The 19,054-nt window shown below is 43.6% G+C and overlaps 1 protein-coding gene across 1 annotated transcript in view; it reads right to left on the reverse strand.

The window, feature by feature from the left end:
• Window positions 1-19,054, reverse strand: part of WDR18 (WD repeat domain 18) — a 75,999-nt gene that overhangs the window by 16,942 nt on the left and 40,003 nt on the right. The window contains exons 6-7 of the mRNA XM_034442523.3: window positions 18,115-18,179; window positions 16,657-16,781 (exon numbers count right to left, since the gene is read on the reverse strand). Of these exons, the coding sequence (XP_034298414.2) occupies window positions 16,657-16,781; window positions 18,115-18,179 (190 nt within the window). The remainder of the gene's footprint in view (window positions 1-16,656; window positions 16,782-18,114; window positions 18,180-19,054) is intronic.

Here is a 19,054-nt window from a genome sequence, read left to right on the forward strand (position 1 = left end):
TTGTCAGGCAGCAAATGACAAAGCTCTGAAAGGCCCAGAAAACAGAGCCTTGTGGGTATTATGTTGGAAATAGGACCTCGAGAAACACACAGGTATGCTTATTCGCCTAAAACTCTTCTTACCTGCTCAGTCTTTTGGAAGGGAAGCTTTATGGATGTCTGAAAATGCCCTGTCCTGGTATTTAGTATTGTGCTTTTTTTTTTACTGTTGCTATTGCTACCTTTAGAAAAAACAATTGTTGTGTGACATTGCTCGTACACATTATTGTACCTTGTTGTGTTCAACAACGTGCTATTTGTTTTCAATTTAGCTAACAAGTGAATTCACCTGTTATGTTTTATCGCTAAGGACCCCAACAGGCCACACATGGGCATTTAAACACCAAGCTCTTATTTTTAAAGGCTGCATGATGGATTGAAGGAGGAAAGAGGAAGAGGGCTGTTTAACCCATGTTTTTGGGACAGTTACACAACAGGCCAAGAGAATTTACCCAAGTATGTACTGTGGATTAAAGCTCTCACAATACCCCATATTGACTTGAGGAGGATGGGAGCTGTAGTCCAGCGTACCTGGAAGAGTCCAAACCGAGGTTGACTATCATTTTGTAGGGGGTAGAGTCATCAAAGAGGCTTCCCCCCACCCCCCACCCCCAATACATTGGAATGATTTATTTTTCTGTTTATTGAAATTATCTACCTTCTCTCTAAGATAAGAGTTCTCCAATCTTGGCAACCTTAAGACACATGCTGGTTGGGGAATTCTGGGAGTTGGAAGTCCACACATCTTAAGGTTGCCAAGGTTGGGAAACCCTGCTCTAAGAGACCAAAAGAAATCTTCCCTATTTTTATTTCCATAGCAACCTTGCAAGAGATCCAAGAAAACTCCATGGTCAGATGTAAGGATCTGTGCTCTTAGTGCTCTCTGGTTGTTTTCTTGCAGATGTTTCATTACCCAAGTAGGTAATGTCTTCTGTGCTAGACAAGAGTTGAGTTTAATCTGTTTATATACAGTGGCTTGCCCTGTCAGTATCCTAGACCAAGATAAGTCAGTATCCTAGACCAAGCGAAGCTAGAGTATTCTTGGAAGGTTGGTATTCAGACAAATTAACCATCAATAGGCACATACAGATAAACAACATTTACACGCCATTCAATAGAGAAATCAAAAAGCTAAAAAGGAAACCAAAAGACCTAAACACCTCCCAGCCAGCAATCAACACCAGGGATTAACACCATGATTAATACCAGACCAACAATCAAACAGTGAACACTAGCCAATCAAGGAACTTCCAAGTAGAAAACAACACTTTGGCCGACACTGACAGTGGGCAATTCACTGTATATAAACAGAGAACAAATCCCACTCCTTTCTAGCACTGATGATGTTATCTAGTTGGGTAGCAAGACATCTGCAAGAAAACAACTAAGCTCAGAGAGCACCAAAGACTCCACTGTTGAATCCCGAGCTACAAATATTCTCTTCTGTTGGTATAAAATGATTTGAATCTAACTCTCTCCTGTTCAAGTCGTGCTCCCTCCTGTTTTATACGGGAGCCAAAAATAGTTCTATGTCAAGTTTTTCATCTGTCAGCCTGCCTCTCCTTTTAATCAGGTGTTGGAACAATCGCTCAGTTCAGACTGAGCTGTCAGGAAGTGGCACTCTTTCAAAATTGTTGCAAATTGAACGCATTTTCTCCTTTACAGGGGAAGAGCAAGATTAAAAGACAATCCTGCTGCTAACAAGATGACTAGGTGGCACACTTATCCCGACCATAATTTGCACCTGCCCAATTCTGCTATTGAAGTTTGAAGCCGGAGCACCCACTGACAAAGCAGAATAGCCAATTATATAAGAAGTAATGGGTTCTACAAGCTCTGCCTAGATTGATGCCCAAATTGCACCGGGGTTGAACTATCCAAAGCCAGGACTCCCTCCTGCCTATATGAGTATTATTTTCTTCCCAATTTACTGTTCAGTTAGGTGTCCAAAGCTAACCAGGAGGAAAGATCCCCCTACGAGATCTCCCTGGAGCACCTGGATGTAATACTGAATTATGGCCTTGCTAGCATCCCCTGAGCAAGGCATCCATCATTGTGACTTTTGTAGCTGCCCACGGTAATGATGCCTCTTCCCCCTTCACCGGAGTTAATGAATGCTTTAATTACAGCATTTACCCACACAGCTGTTGGCTGCTGTTAGCATTTCCCTTGGCCTTAATTCACACTTACTCTCACACACAAGAACACTCAAGGCAACGGGTGATAAGGAAGATCCAGGAATGGCCTGGTGGGCGAACAGAATGGGGTTAGTACTGGAAGAATTTAGCCCTGAGAAGATCATAGTCCTCTGTCAAGTAAACAGTTTCTTCACTTCTGCCTGCCACACTTCCCTTCCTGCCAGCCACTGGGACAAACACCAGAATGACCCCCAATTCTAAAGAAAATGTCTGAGAATGCTAGTTTAAGTGCTTATTCATAGTGGTTGAAAACTGCCAATCTCTCGCCTCTCCTCGTCTTTTCTCAAGACCAAAACTACTCTGTTCCTTTAATCATTGCTCATAGGATTTAATTTCCTGCTTGCCTCCCTGTTCTAGTTTCTTGAATCTTGCATAAAATGTGGGGCCTCGAATTCTGAGCAGTCAAAGTGGGGTCTGGCCAACTCCAAAGAAAGTGGAATGATGATTTCTCATGATTTGGGGATTAAACCTATGCTGATGTATGATGTATCCTAAAATTGCATTTGAACTTCTTGATGTTCTAAGTATACCTACTGCATTGATATTTATGAGCTGATAATCTGAGACAAACCTACCTTCTCTTCCAAATCCTAAAATATTATTTTTTATCAACGCTTATTTTTTGTGATATGTTTACATAAAGTAATGCTCCCACCCAATCTTATCAATGACTTTGATGTTAAAGTTTAGTAGGCACTGATAAAGTTTACAGATGACAAAAAAATGCAAAGCGTGGCCAATACTTTAGATAAGAGAGAGGGGATGTTAAAACATCTAGAAAGTAGTGGGGCTAAAATGAAGAGAATTTAACAAGGAGAAATGCATCTACGTCTGAAAGGGAAAAGGACGAGGCACCTACGATCTACAAAGACCTAACTAAGCATGGTAGTAAAATATGTGAAAAATTTGGGGTGCTTTCGTTAACCACAAATTAAACATGAGCTACCAGTGGAATCGCTAAAAAGGCAAAGCCAATCTTGCCTTTAACAGGAACCTGTTAATAGGAATCCAGAGACCAAATCATGGAAAATAAATTGTTCCCTTCTGCCCTGATTTGGTTAGATGTTTTGGAGAATTGTACTCAATTCTGGCCAACACGGTTCAACAAGGGACGCAAGTTCAGATGAGGGCTACCACGCCGGAGAAGGATCTAGAAACCAAGCGCTTTGAGGGACAATTAAAGGAACTGGGAAAGTTTGGCCTACAGAAAAGATGACTAAGAGGAAATACGATGGCAGTCTTCATATATCTGAAGGGCTCACACTGAAGGAAGAGTGGACGTATTCCTTATTGCCCCAGCAGGCAGGATCAGAACTAATAGATTATAACCACAAGGAAGAGAATTCAAGATGGACATCAGGACCTGGCTTTGAGCTGTCAAGCCAGTGAAACACGCTGCCCAGATGCCATGGCAATTTTTTCTTCACTAGAAGTCTTCAAATGGAAGCTGTCTGTCTGTCAGAGATGCTGTGCTGGACTTCGCACTGAGCAGGAAGGTGGACTAGATCAGGGCTCTCCAACCTTGGCAATTTTAAGACTTGGGGACTTCAACTCCCAGAATTCCTCAGCCAGCAATTCTGGGAGTTGAAGTCCACAAGTCTTAAAGTTGCCAAGGTTGGAGACCCCTGGACTAGATCAGTATTTCTCAACCTCAGCAAGTTGCTGGACCGACTGAAGAATTTTGGACGTTGAGGTTTTAAAGTTGCTGAGGTTGAGAAATACAGAAATACAGATTGGGATCACCTCTATGGTCAGTCCAAGTCTGATTTTATGACTTTAAGAATCAGCAATAACTTATGACTTATAATACGCCTAATTACAGCTCTTCCTGGCTCTGAGTTCTATGGATAAGGTGACATTAGATACCCGAATAGATTTCACATAAGGATATCAACGATGCCCTTGAAGTGATGTCCCAGTGCCTGGAGGCCGTACGGATCTGGATGGGGAGAAATGGGCTCAGGCTCAACCCATCCAAGACCGAGTGGCTGTGGTTTCCGACGTCCCGATATAGTCAGCTGGCGCCATCGCTGGCTATTGGGGGCGAATCATTGGCCCCCACGGAAAGGGCTCGTAACTTGGGCGTCCTCCTGGACTCACGGCTGTCTTTAGAAGAGCACTTGACGGCCGTGACCGGGAGGATTTTTCATCAGGTTCGCCTGATTCGCCAGTTGCGTCCCTTTTTAGATCGGGACTCTGTACGCACAGTCACTCATGCCCTCGTCACCTCTCGTCTGGACTATTGTAATGCTCTCTACATGGGGCTCCCCTTGAGGTGCACCCGGAGGCTCCAACTGGCGCAGAGTGCGGCCGCGCGGGTGGTTATGGGAGCAACGTGGAATTCCCATGTAACACCTCTCCTGCGCGAGCTGCACTGGCTCCCGGTGGTCTTCCGGGTGCGCTTCAAGGTTCTGGTTACCACCTTTAAAGCGCTCCATGGCTTAGGACCTGGTTACTTACAGGACCGCCTACTACCATCAACAGCCTCCCACCGACCAGTACGCTCCCACAGAGAGGGGCTCCTCCAGGTGCCGTCGGCCAAACAATGTCGGCTGTTGGCCCCTAGGGGGAGAGCCTTCTCTGTGGGGGCACCGACGATCTGGAACGAGCTCCCCCCAGAGATACGGAGGATTCCAGATCTGCGCACCTTCCGCCGCAAGTTGAAGACGCTTTTATGTCATCAAGCTGGCCTCGCCTAAATCTTCTCCCTTTTAAGTGTAAATTTTAAAATTTTAATGTATTTTAAAATATGGGTATCTTAAATTATGGGTATTAATTCAGCCAAATTTATTTAATTCATTTTATTCGATTTTAAATTTTGTATATCTATGTGTTTTATTTCATGGCTGTGCAACGCCCTGAGTCTTTCGGGAGTAGGGCGGTATAGAAATTCAATAAATAAATAAATAAATAAATATTTAATTTGCCTATAGGGCTCTTTTCTTCCCAAAATCTTTATCTTTTGCGTTTGTCTGTGAACAAATGCTTTTTTTTCCCCTTGGAAATTTTCTATACCTGATTCATTAATATTCTGTTTCATTCCATTCCAGCCTTGGACCCCAATTCTCATCAATCTTGAGCACAGTGCTTGAGGAGGATAGCAAATATAGTCCCAACAGCTGAGGATCATGAGCATCTGGCCAAGCTTGATATTAATTAATAACTTTGTCATTGTACACAGTATACCCATACAACGAAATTCACTTAACACCCAAAGACCAGGTCCAACACACATAACAATCCCCAAACACACTCCCACCCAGCACAATTCCCCACCCCTAAATCACCCAAACATCCACACAACAGACCAAGTAATGCTGTCCAACAGCTCACCGATAGTGGCCCTTTAGTTTGTTGTTGAGTGCAATTATAGCTCTGGGATAAAAACTATTCAGAAAACGTGTGGTCTGAGTTTTAATTGTTCTGTATCTTCTGCCAGAAGGCAACAGTCCAAAAAGATGATAAGCAGGATGGGAAGAGTCTCTGAGAATGTTATGCAATTTCCTCAAACAAGCGAGATTCGAAGATGTTGTCCAGGGCTGGTAGCTGGAGCCTGATGATATTCTGGGCAGTTTTAATGGTTCTCTGTAGAGCATTTTTGTCCGCTACAGAACTGCTCCCATACGATGCAAGAATGCCATATGTCAGGACACTCTCAATAGTGCTGCGATAGTAGGACAGAAGTAGATGCTGAGATAGATTTATCTTCCTGAGCATTCTCAGCAAGTACAGCCTCTTCTGTATGGCTCTCACCATATTAGGGTGAGAGTTGAGCCCCTTATAACGGCGGTCCTTAACCTTTCTGGCTCCATGGTCTGGCAGTGGTGGGGGAGATAGGATGGTTTCGCGTGTGCCAGCCACTTGCACAAAGTGAGTTTCATGTGTTCGTTGTGTGGCCCAGTTCCCAACGGGCCACGGATTGGTGCTGAGCTGCGGACTGAGGGTTGGGGACCCTGCTTTATAGCATTTGACCTGTAGTAGCACTGAATGTCTTTTTCTGGACACGTTCTTTTCCTATTCATACTAGTTTTAATGCTGTAAAATGCCTCCCAGTGCCTTTATGGAGTTAGGCGGCCTTCTAAGTGTAATAAATAAAAAATGAACAAATCAGCAGGAGTCCCGGCAACCTTCTGAAGCTGGAAAAAAATGCAACGCTGAGGACCTCTCCTGATTTTTAAGTAAACTGCCTGTTTGGAAAGAGAATAATCCAGAACACTGATTTAAGTAAGGGGACTACGGGGAGATTGCTCTGCAATCTAATATGCAGGACCTATAGCCTGCAAGTAACTGAAGTACGCAGAGAAATGGAAGAATAATTCATTTGACTTTTATAGCAATGGCATTTAGGCTTATATACCGCCTGATTATACTTTACAGCACTCACTGAGCAGTTTAAAATGTCAGCATTGTTTGCATATTGCCCCCCCAAAATCTGGGTCCTCGTTTTACCAACTTGGGAAGGATGGAAGGCTTCCCAGCCCCATCAGGATCGAATTTCAGGCTGTGGGAAGAGTTTGCCTGCAATACTGCATTTCACCACTAGACCTCTATTTGATTATTTAGTCCTGACTTATTACCAGGGGTGAAATCCAGCAGGTACTGACAGGTTCTGGAGAACCAGTAGTGGAAATTTTGAATAGTTCAGAGAACCAGCAAATATCACCTCTGGCTGGCCCCAGAGTGGGGTGGGAATTGAGTTTTTGCAATATCTTTCCCCCAGGAGTAGGGTGGGAATGGTGATTTTGCCACGCCCATCAAGCCATGCCCACAGCAAAAAAAATTTGGATTTCACCACTGCTTATTATGGTACTTTATAAGTAATTCAAGACAACAAATCTACATAATACTCCTTCCTCCTCCTATTTTCCACACAATAAGAACCCTATGAGGTGGGTAGGGCTGAGAGAGACCATTCCAAAGTCAACCAGCTGGTTTTCATGTCTAAGGCAAAACTAGAATTCACCGTCTCCTGGTTTCTTGGTCAGCACCCAAACCACTACACCAAACTGTCCCTAGACCAGAGTGGAACAAAGTCCCTTCCAGAAAATCAGCAAATTGGTATCCATGCGGTGAGCATTTGGAATTTACAGAACTTTGGGTCTTTTTAATTCAGTAACTTCTCATGGCCTTAGTTTCAGTGCAGGAAATAGAAATGACTAGAAATCATCTTCTTTTAATGACCCCATAATCCCTTGCGGGGTGGAGTCTGGGCAACTGAATGGAGCTAGCGGAGTGTTTTAATGGCCGGATGCCCTTCCTGTCACCAATGTGGAGTTTTGTTCAGCAGATATATTCTCAGTGTGCCCAGAGAGAGAAATATTTGCCTCTACCAAGGATCGAACTCACAACCTCCTGATTGTGAAGTGAGAGCTCCATCTCTAGGCCACTGCACCACTCCATAAAAATGAATAGAAATGTTTGCCCTAAATTGAACACAGGGCATGGTAAGTATTGATAGCAACTGATTAGAAATCCTACAGTTTCACTACCGCTAGTCTTAGCTGACAATTATCTTTCATTATGGACAAAGGTGGTTGTAGAGCAAAAATTAAGGCCAGAGGCATTTTTACAATCCGTAGATCACATCCAGTCCTTTTCCTGTCCCTGTCTGGCTAGCGGTTGGTGGTGGTAGGGCCAGCGGTGCATGGGGAGGGGGCAGTAGCAGTGCCCTCCACAAAACCCCCCGTTTCTTAGGTGACCCCCTTGGGAAAATTACCGTAACTGCCCACCCCTGCTGTAAATTCTGTATTCATATTATGTCCAGGCCAAAAAGTTAGTGTTACAAAGACTGGATAACTGAATTACCAATCGGAAGTCAACTCATTCATTCTTTCAATATTCCTGGTGTAGGCAAGACTTAGGCTTCCTGAGAAGCTGCCTGGTGTTTGTACATCGTTATTTCCTCCAGCTGTAGGAAAGGATTTTTCAGTGCCAGACAGAACATTCTTCCACCTGTGCTACTATTTGGCAGAGTTGCCAATATTTCCCAATCTCAATGCCATTTGCCCTTGTGATTCTGGGGAAATCAAATCAATTCAACATGTCTTTATTTTATTTTCTTCGAAACAACATCCTAACTCCTCTTTTACTAAGTGCACTTCGTAGAACGGATGGTTTTTACACCCACGTTACACCTCCAGACTCAAAATAGTGAAATCACTTTAACGCGGTAACCATATTTTTGTTGTGGTTGCAGCAGTTAGAACGAGGCAACGCTTGACATCAAATCTCCTCTGACAGTCCTTTCTCTTTCCTTTTGTCTGATTTCATTTGGCCGTTTCTACTGCTGATCCGGGATCATAAATTAAGAAATTGATTTGATATGAATCTAAATGTATTTCTTTTTCCCCGCCACAAGCAAATGCTCAAACCCAGCCTGCGCTTATTAAATAAACCTTAAGATAGATCTGTTAGGAGCCTGGTGGAAGAAAATACTATCAGACCTGGGAGTTATGTATTAAAATGACAGGCCCTGCAGCTAAGCTTTGAGGCATCTTATTAGCACTGTCTGGATTTTCTTCTTCTTTTTTTTCCTGCTTAAGAGGAATTTTTTTTTTTTTTTTTTTGGACTCCTGTCCTGCAAGAACAGCCTCTAAGACCCAAAGCCGATGCTGAAGAAGGCTGGGAGGCATTCAGCAAATGTGAAACAGAAGCAGCCAAGTGGCTCTTTGAGGGACAGGGGTGGGAGGGATTTCCAAGAAGGCACGCAGATCTCCAAGGAAAGAGATATCACTGCCTGAGCTGTCACTGGCAGCTTCTTATCTCATGTTCTGCTAGGTTGAGATAAAGAATGTTAATAGCGTGACTTCCTAGGGGAGTGACAATAGCAAGCAATTGCCAGCCCGGGTGGAAGAGGCTTCTGCAGCAAACAGAAGTGGAGGGAAGTAATTAGACCCTGCAACAGGGAAACAGTTTTGTTAGGAACCAAGGAAAGCAAAGCTTCCTTGACCCCATTAAATTTTAAAAAAAAAAAAATCACCAAAATCCCTACGAGGCAGTTAACTATCTTGGTTCAGAACAGCATGACCCGCTTCGCACTGGAGCAAAACCTCACAGCAAGTTCGTAGATTCCCACTCGGATGAAAGGGTCAGGGAGGGAGTGACCCGTGCCAGCTGTTAGGAGGCTGGGCCCAGCCAAAGTAAAGATAATAAATAAATGGAAGGGGTAGGGAAGTAATTCAATGGAGGGACAAGCTAGGACCCAAGTACACGTTCAATTTATATCACTGCAGCAGCTATCCGATGAATCTTTTCATCTTTTTTTGAATCAGAAAAAAATCAGAACTAAAGTTCCATTATGTGCAGAGTTTGTTATCTGTTTCTGAGCTGAAGGACGTTTCCCACTTCAGCGTAAAAGCAGCTCTGAGCTGGAAGGAAGAGAGTCCACGGGAGCTGAGTGGCTAATACATTTCAATAAATAAAAATAAATAATTTGAAAAGAACAATAAATTTTAGAAGGCCGTGATGGTAGTCCTTGGTTTACAACCAACTGGTTGCTTAGCGGCCGTTCAAAAGTTCTGACAGATCTACCTGAGGGGATAGTTATATGACCTGGATGCAAAGTTCTGACAGTCACCCCCCCCCATCACGTGTCAGCCACATTTACGGCCATTTGTAGCTCCATGACCACATTTTACAACTTTTCACTTGAAAATTGGTGCCTGTTTCAGGCTTTTGGCGAACCACTGGTTCGCTTAATTACTGTGGTGTTCGCTTAACAACCACGGATTTGCTTAACGGCCATGTTGATTTTACTTAACAACCGCCACAAACAAAGGTTGTATTTTTATGAGTGTGACAACTCACAACTGCGATGGGCAGATTCCACTAAGGTCGTAACTCGAGGACTATCTGTAATGCATTACCTGTAGAAAGGTACAATAAGAACTAAAAAGAAAGCCTTCACTGGCCTGAATTTCTATCGAGCCGAGTTTCAAACCATGTAGGAATAGAGCATGGTTAGTCTATGGCAGTGATGGCGAACGCCAGAGGTGGCACGCAGCTCCCTCTCTGTGGGAACGCGAGCCGTTGCCCCAGCTCAACTCTGCCGTGCATGCGTGTGCACCTCCCGCTGACCAGCTGGTCTTTGGGTCTCTGCCGCACATGCGGGGGGGGGAGGGTGCACGGGTGGGGCACATGCGGGGGTGCACATGCATGCACGGGGACAGAGGCATGAACTCCTGCATGGGCTGCATGCAGGGGCGGGGCACATGCAGGGGCATGAGTGCATGCACGGGGGGCAGGGCGCATTCAGGGGGCGCAGGTACATGCACGGGGCACATTCACAGGGAGTGCGCACTCATTGCATTTTGGGGGTTTGCACGTGTGCATTGGGCACTCGGTCTGGAAAAGTTTAGCCATTACTGGTCTATGGGGAAAAACATCAGGAGGGGTCTGGTAAGAGTTTTTTTCTGACTAACACATTTTATAAAAAAGCATAAGCATTCGTGAACAACTGCCAGACTTTCTTTGATCTATTTTCCTAAAGTGACCGGCTAAATGCCTCCAGGTATCCTGTGAAGCATCAGATGTTCCTTCTGAATGGTTAATTATCACAGATGATTACCAAAGATCCTCTCTTCCCCATGGATTCTATCTAAACCAGAGGTCTTCAAACTTGGCAGCTTTAAGACTTGTAGACTTCAACTCCCAGAATTCTCCAGCCAGCATAGCTGGCTAGAGAATTCTGGGAGTTTATTTATTTATTAGTTCGATTTATATGCTGCCCTTCTCTGGAGACTCAGAGCGGCTTACAATGCATTAAACAATAGCCTTCATACTTTTGTATATACCTGCTTAGTAGGGCTTTTTGGCCCCCCCGAGCGGTGTTCTATTTTATACAAAGTCAGCTTATTGCCCCCACATTTTACCTACCTCGGAAGGATGGAAGGCTGAGTCAACCTTGAGCCTGGTGAGATTTGAACTCGCAGTAATTGCAGGCAGCTGGCAGCTAAGTGCTACTTTAACAGCAGCAGTTTAGTCTGCTGTGCCACCAGGCAGCAGTCCACAAGTCTTAAAGCTGCCAAGTTTGAAAACCTCTGATCTAAACTCTACTTTAAACCCTTTTTAGTATCCACTACGATAATATTAACATTGAGCTGTTCACAGCTTGTTTCCCCCCCCCTCCACCACTGATTATGAAGCTGTTTTCAAATCAAAATAAATACCTACTAAATACAGGTAGTCCTCAACTTACAACGGTTCGTTTAGTGACTGAAGTTACAATGGCACTGAAAAAGTGACTTATGACCGTTTCTCACACTTAACGACCGTTGCAGCATCCTTAAGGTCGCGTGATCAAAATTCAAACGCTTGGGCAACTGATTCATATTTATGACGGTTACAGTGTCCCGGGATCACGTGATTCCCTTTTGCGACCTTCTGACAAAGTCAATGGGGAAGCCTGATTCACTTAACAGCCTAACATAACAACTGCACTGATTCAATTAACAACCATGGCAAGGAAGGTGGTAAAATGGGGCAAAATTCATTTAACAATTGTCTTGCTTAGCAACAGAAATTTTGGGCTCAATTGTGGCCGTTTGTTGAGGAGTACCTGTACCCTCTAGGCCCGTGATGGCGAACCTATGGCACGCATGTCACCTGTGGCACACGGAGCCATATCTGTGGGCACATGAGCGTTGCTCTAGCTCAGCTAGAGGGCCAAAATGATTTAATTTGATTTTATCTGGTTTTTAAATTTTTTGTATTTATGTATTTTATTGTTTATTTATTATTTTATTGTTTATTTATTATTTTATTGTTGGCTGTTCACCGCCCTGAGTCCTTCGGGAGTAGGGCGGTATACAAATCAAATAAACCTAAACCATCAGCTCCGGCACACATGCACGTGCTGGCCACCTGATTTTCAGGCCTTCTGGGCCCACCAGAAGTCGGCAAATGGGCCATTTCTGGCCTCCGGAGGGCCTCCGGCGGGTGCAGAAGGCCGTTTTCGCCCTCCCCAGGCTCCAAGAAAGGCTCTGGAGCCTGGGGAGACCAAAAAACGGGCCTACCGGGCCCACTGTGCCATCATGTGCCAAAAGCGGGTGTTAAGGTTAGGGGCTAGCGTGTGAGGGGTTGCGCGCGCATGCACAGGGGGGTGGGGTGCATTGAATTATGGGTGTGGGCACACATGCGCGTGACCCCCCCATACTTCCCCCGCTTGTGGCACGCAACGGCAAAAAAGTTCGCCATCACTGCTCTAGGCATTTGCCTTGAACTCAGTATCTGAGTTCGGTACCCTGGTTTCTGTTCTTTTGTGGCGATTTTATAAATGTCCTTCCGCTTCCCTCATTTGTAACCCACCTTAGAAACATCTGAATCCAAGAACGGCGAACATAAATTTAGTAGAGCACATCAGAAAAATATTCTCTGTGGCAGATATATAAAAACCTTTATCACGTTGACTGAATTTTGTCATTTTTTATACGGAGGAAAAAAAATCTCAAATGCTCAATTTGCACAAAGAGTATTATTGGTTGTAGATCATTTTAGATCCCTCCCTCCCTCCCATCCCCAGCTCTACTATCTCTCCCTTGCTTGTTTGCCGGCTTCTGACAAAGCAAGCTCAATGTGGGAAGGCAGATTTGCTTAACAACTGCAAGATTCACTTAACTGCAAAAAGGCCGAACATTGGATGCAACTCTCTTAACAACCACCTCGTTTAGCCATGAAGCATTCCAAAACTACATCCTAGAATGGTGTTTCTCAAGGACAGATAGTCCTCGGCTTATGACTTCAATTGAGCAAAAAAAAATTCTGCTGGTGAAACCTTGTTAAGTGGCTTTTGCCCCATTTTATGGGGCATGACTTATCACAGTCGTTAAAATGAACCACTGTAATGTGATTAACTTAGTAACATGGTTGTTAAGTGAATCTGGCTTCGCCATTGACTTTGCTTGTCAGAAGGGTCGCAAAAGAGGAACACATGACCTCAGGACACTGCAACCGTCGTAAGAAAGGGTCAGTTGTCAAGTGTCTGAATTTTGATCACATGACCATGGGGATGCTGCAACGGTTGTAAGTGTAAAAAACAGTCATAAGTCGCTAAATAAACTGTTGTAAGTCAAGGACTACCTGTAATGATGGTCCATCCTTCTTAAAGTGTGGGAATGCGGTAGCCATGGTGTATGTGTAGACCAGTCTAGCTGGTTGGAACACATATGCGGAGCTTGGCTATGGAAGAAGAGTAAAAAGGGTAAAAGCGAGTTCAGCTAGATGATCACTGAAGGGCCCTTTCTCTCTTTGTTCATAATATTGTAGAACATAAACTGTGTAGCAATCCCTTTGAACTAACATTCCTGACAACTGATCTCTGGTAATGGGGCCTCTCAGTTGGCAGGTGATGGGATGCTGGGAACGAAGCCAAATATGATAACATAGCAAGAGTTAAGTTTTGTTTCTGCCTTAGGTATCGCTTTCCTAGAATTCATGTGATTTACTGTAATATGGTAGGATATGAAAGTTATGTCCAGATATGGAGAAAATCCTTTGTATCACGGATGTAATATGAGAATGTATAGCTGTAATCATGCCTTCTGATACGCCCAATACCCTTGTTTAATAAAAGAGAGGTCTGGAGTCAGCTCGAGGCTCTCTCATCCCGAGAAACACTTGTCCTGTGTCTTCTCTAATCTGAACTCCTCATGGGGAGCCCGCCAGATGATTGCAACATTAAAGTTGCCAAGATTGAGAACTTCTGCCCTGGAAGAAATGTTATGTGGGCAGTTTTACAACTTCAAGTGAGTGATATGGCCTTTTTATACAAACAGAACTTCTACCGTGGTTTACACTGTGTGTTTAGCTAACTACCAAGCCATTCAGCACGATGAAGAATTTATGGTATCAAGTCTCATTATGATATTTAAGATTCAGCCATGCAAATTTTATATCCCTTTTGCTAACTTAATGTTTTAAGCCTTGCTTAGGCCGTTCAGAACATCCAAAATAAAGAGGAGTTGTAAATCATATTGCGATGGTAATGAACTGAAAAATGCCAGTCTGCTTTCAAGGGAAGTTCGGGGAAATGAAGGTTTGATGCAACAATGGAGCTCTGATGCAGCAACTTGCATCAGAGCTCCATTGCAAAACAGCGACTTGGATCCCTGCCCAGCCCCACCCAGGCTCAAAGTGAAGGAAATTTCCCAAGGAAAATTTTCAATCAAATTTGAGGGGAATTTCTCAAACCTATCTTCAGAAGAACCATCGAAGTTCATTATCTAGGGGAACACAAAGGGCTTACCCTTTTTTTAAGCCTTACAACTGGTACAAATTCTTTTGAACCTGGCAGGGTAGCCAGAGCCAGAATGAGCCAGAATTGTAGGGCAAGGTTACAAATATGAATGAGAGCTGAATGCAATGAAATTTCATTTTAATGTATGCTGATAAGTGTACATTTAAAGTGACAATAAAATTCTATTTTCTATTTTCTATTATTTTCTATTATTTTCTATTCTATTCTATTCTATTCTATTCTATTCTATTCTATTCTATTCTATTCTATTCTATTCTATCCTATCCTATCCTATCCTATCCTATCCTATCCTATCCTATCCTATCCTATCCTATCCTATCCTATCCTATGCTATCCTATCCTAAATATGTTGGGTGGCAGTTTAGAAGCAAAAAGAAAATTGGAACCCTGACATTGGGTTGAAAACAATAAAAATTGTAAGCCCCTGATTACAGGTCATCCTCAACATCACTGAAAAAACGTATGACTGGTTTTTCACCCTTACCACCGCTGCAGCATGCCTATGATCATGTGATCAAAATTCAGATGCTTGGCAATTGACCCATATTTATGACGGTTGCAGTGTCACTTTTTCTAACCTTCAGACTAGCAAAGTCAGTGGGAAAGCCAGATTCACTTAGCAACCGTGTTACTAATTTAACAAGTGCAGTGATTCACTTAACAGCTGCGGCAAGAAAGGTCGTAAAATGGGGCAAATGCCACTTACCATAGCAATAAAACTTTTGGGCTCAATTGTGGTTGTAAGACGAGAACTAACTACCCTGTTTCCCCGAAAATAAGACCTCCCCTGATAATAAAGAGCCCTGGTGGCGCAGCAGACTAATAGCCTGTTATTAACATCCAGCTGCCTGCAATTACTGCATGTTCGAATCTCTCCAAGGCTCAAGGTTGACTCAGCCTTCCATCCTTTCTAAGGTAGGTAAATTGAGGACCCAGTTTGTGGGGGCAATAAGCTGACTTTGTATAAATATACAAAAAGTATGAAGGCTATTGCTTAACGCATTGTAAGCCGCCCTGAGTCTCCGGAGAAGGGCGGCATATAAATCAACATTAAAAAAAAAAAAAAAAGGTTGACTCAGCCTTCCATCCTTTCTAAGGTAGGTTAAATGAGGACCCAGTTTGTGGGGGCAATAAGCTGACTTTGTATAAATATACAAAAGTACGAAGGCTATTGCTTAACGCATTGTAAGCCGCCCTGAGTCTCCGGAGAAGGGCGGCATATAAATCAAATAAAAAAAATAAAAAAAATAAGCCCAATCGGGCTTTTGAGTGCAAGCGCTAAAATAAGCCTCCCCCTGAAAATAAGGCCTCCCCAAAAATATTTAAACGCAGAGCTGGAAATCAGGTAAGACGGCAAGAGGAGCCCCATCTTGTTCCACGTGCCCCAAAATAATACTTCCCCAAAAATAAGGCCAAGCGCTTATTTCAGGGTTGAAAAATATATAAGTCAGGGTCTTATTTTCAGGGAAATACGGTACCTGTATTTATACTCTACAGCCTATACTAATGATCCAAAGAAACTCACCCCCTTGGGAGATTTAATCAAAACTGTGCTTACTGACTGCATTTAAAGACTACATTTACTTCTTTAAAAGCAACTTAGGCAAGAATGAAGCTGAGTTGCTTGTTTGTTTATATATAAAAAAAGTGACTTGCAACCTGATGACTAAAAGCTTGATATATTTCAGGAGTACAAATTTTCTGGTAAGCAATTCTTTCAGCTAATTACAAAACATGCAACCGTACTCCTATGTTTTGCTTATGATTCAAAGGAAGATTCTGAAGATGGAGAGCTACATTTCTGTACCATCCGGATTCAGTAATAGGTTAAAAGATTAAGCTACTTCTATGTTAATTATTGTTATACAATAATTTATAATATTTTATGGAACCGTGTTGATGCAGTGGCTAGAATGCAGTACTACAGGCTACGTCTGCTGCCTGCCGGCTGCCTGCAATTTGGCAGTTCGAATCTCACCAGGCTCAAGGTTGACTCAGCCTTCAGTTCCAACTATTAGAGTGCCAGTATGAGATATTTTAGCAAAAGCTTCATGTTTTGAGCTTCCAGGTTTAAAATTTTCCTTTTCTTTTCCAATCCTTTCTTAAGAGCCAGCAGTTTCCCTTCTCCCACTAGGTAAGTTAAATATCTATACAGACAGGTACAGACCTTTGTAATTTACGGTGCGGAGACATTGTTTGCTCTGGATGTCCCACAGCCGAACTGTTTCATCATGCGAGCCAGAGAGCAGAAGGCTTCCATCGGTGGAGACGGAGAGACATGTCACCTGATTCCTACGGAAAGAACAAGACAGGGGCTTTACTTGAGGTTCTTCAATGTTTTCGCAAGTGGTGCTTTCAAGAGAGGATTTGGGTCAAGATGCCCATGCTCTTGCTCAGCCGAACAAGGGGAAGGTCCTACTTCTTCAACATCTACAGTAAGTTGAAAAACAAATCATACACTCCACACTCTGAAGGGGCCCCCCCTCTTCCTGAATGGTCATACACGTAGTCCTCATTTAAAGACTGCCTCATTCAGTTGACTGTCTGCAGTTGCAACAGTGAGGAAGAAGTAACTTTATGACCTTTGCAGGTCTGCAAAGCGAAAGAAATTCAGTCAGTTCTTCTCTCTCAGCCCAAATAGTGATGTCATGGTGAAGATGCTGGACTAAGAGCAGGGAAGGGAACTCCCTGGGGGATTCTGGGCCAGACGCTCTCCCTCAGCCCTTGTTGTGGTCCGCCAGCAGCCTGCGGAGCTGGCAGCGGAGTTGGACAGCGATGAGGCTGAGGAAGAACAGGGGCCAGTCCTGGAGGCTGGGGAAGGCCCGGATGAGGGCTCTGCGTCGGAGGCAGAGATGGGGCCAGGGATATCGGGGAGTGATGTGCGGACTCCAGAGTCTCCAGAGGCTGACAGTAGAGAGGCAGAAGAACAGGAGCCTGTTCCTAGTGCATGTATGAGAAGAGCTGCCAGAAGGCAAGAGCAGCTACAGCAAAGAGGACAACTCGGGAGTAGGGCCAAGAGAAGATTGGCCCCTCCCAGAAGGCTTAAAAGACCAGCAACGGCTCTTGGGCTCTTTATCAGAAAACAACATTGATAGATTTGTTTCTTATCTTGCTGCATTTATTTCTTGTCGGCGTCTTCTGCTTCTGAACTTTTGCCAAGAAAAGCCTTTGGCAGGTTGCCTAATTAGACCAAGGTTGGTGATAAGGCTGAAGAATTGTGTTATGAAGAATTTGTTTTGAATTAGTTTGAACTTCATTGAGAATGAGTTAATTCTCAGCTGTTCCAATAAAGTCTGTTTGTTTTCAAACTGATTGCGTCTGATAATATCTACTTGGGCCTGGGTCACAACAAGAGCCAGTTCAGGTGGGCGGGCTCACCCGCGATTTCTGCTATCGGTTCAGGCAAACCGATCCAAACCGGCCGAGTACCACCTCTGATACTCACCTCAAGAACCCATCTGAGACTCTTAAACACTTGAAAAATGTCAGCGGTATGATTTTTAACTGGGGTCTTGCTATTTTGGGATTATGACAGACGTACATTCTTGCAGTAGGGAGCTGTGCTGGCCCAGGCTAATTCCAGTTGTGCCAGTTCAAGAAAGGAACAGAAAAGCGAGATGCTCACCTATGTCCTTTGAAGATCTTTCCGTTCTCCTGCTCAGACTGAAAACCTCTTTCTCTTTGCACAGGCTGAAAGGAAGGGGGGAAATTATATTTTAATGCACCATTCTGGATAATTAAACAGGAATGAAAGATTGAGGACACTCCTTCCAAGTTAATAATCCACTATATTCCTTATATTTTACTCAGGCAGTAGTACTTTGGTAGAGAGACCTTCCCTTTATCTGTTACCTAAATACTTTTAAACTGGAGATACTCAGGATCTTCCACTGAACTTTGGTTGCTAGAAGGAAACAGAGATCTGCTGTTGAAATTCACACCCAAATGTCTTTGGCATTTGAGGTACTGTAACCTTAAGGGTGCCCACCAACATTACTTTCCTCTCTGAAAATCAATTTATATTCCGTCCAGGTAGGAGAAGGAAAGTGTTCTGTCAAGATAGAATTAAGGTCATCTCTGGAAAACGAAAAATAGCAGGCTACGGAAGAAGCAATGGCCCTTAAAAACCAAATCAAATCAGGAGGTGGTTTTGTTCCTTCTAACCCAATTAGGAGAAAGCGGGATTTGGGGATGACTTGTGCTATTGAGCTGATCTGCAGGAACACAAAGTCCAAAAGACAACAGCACTACGCTCCAGTCACATTTTAATGAGGTATATTGTATTGGTTAATGATGGCTTCCTTTCTCCTTTTCTTTGGTGGCCTGCTTAGAGCCCCATGGCTTCTGTTCGGTGGCCGTATTAATAAGAAACTAATGGGAAGAAAGCATGGGCCATACAGATCTGACTTTCCATTCCTGACGTAACAGATTCAGCAGACCCACAAAATGTGGCGTTTTTTATTCACGATGTAAGGAAGGACCTTCTGTTTCCTTTATAGCAATAGCAATAGCACTTAGACTTATATACCACTTCATAAGCCCTCTCTAAGCGGTTTTACAGAGTC

This window comes from Pantherophis guttatus, chromosome 1, assembly GCF_059756535.1.
Source record: "Pantherophis guttatus breed Tessera chromosome 1, ASM5975653v1, whole genome shotgun sequence".
NCBI classification, from domain to species: domain Eukaryota; kingdom Metazoa; phylum Chordata; class Lepidosauria; order Squamata; family Colubridae; genus Pantherophis; species Pantherophis guttatus.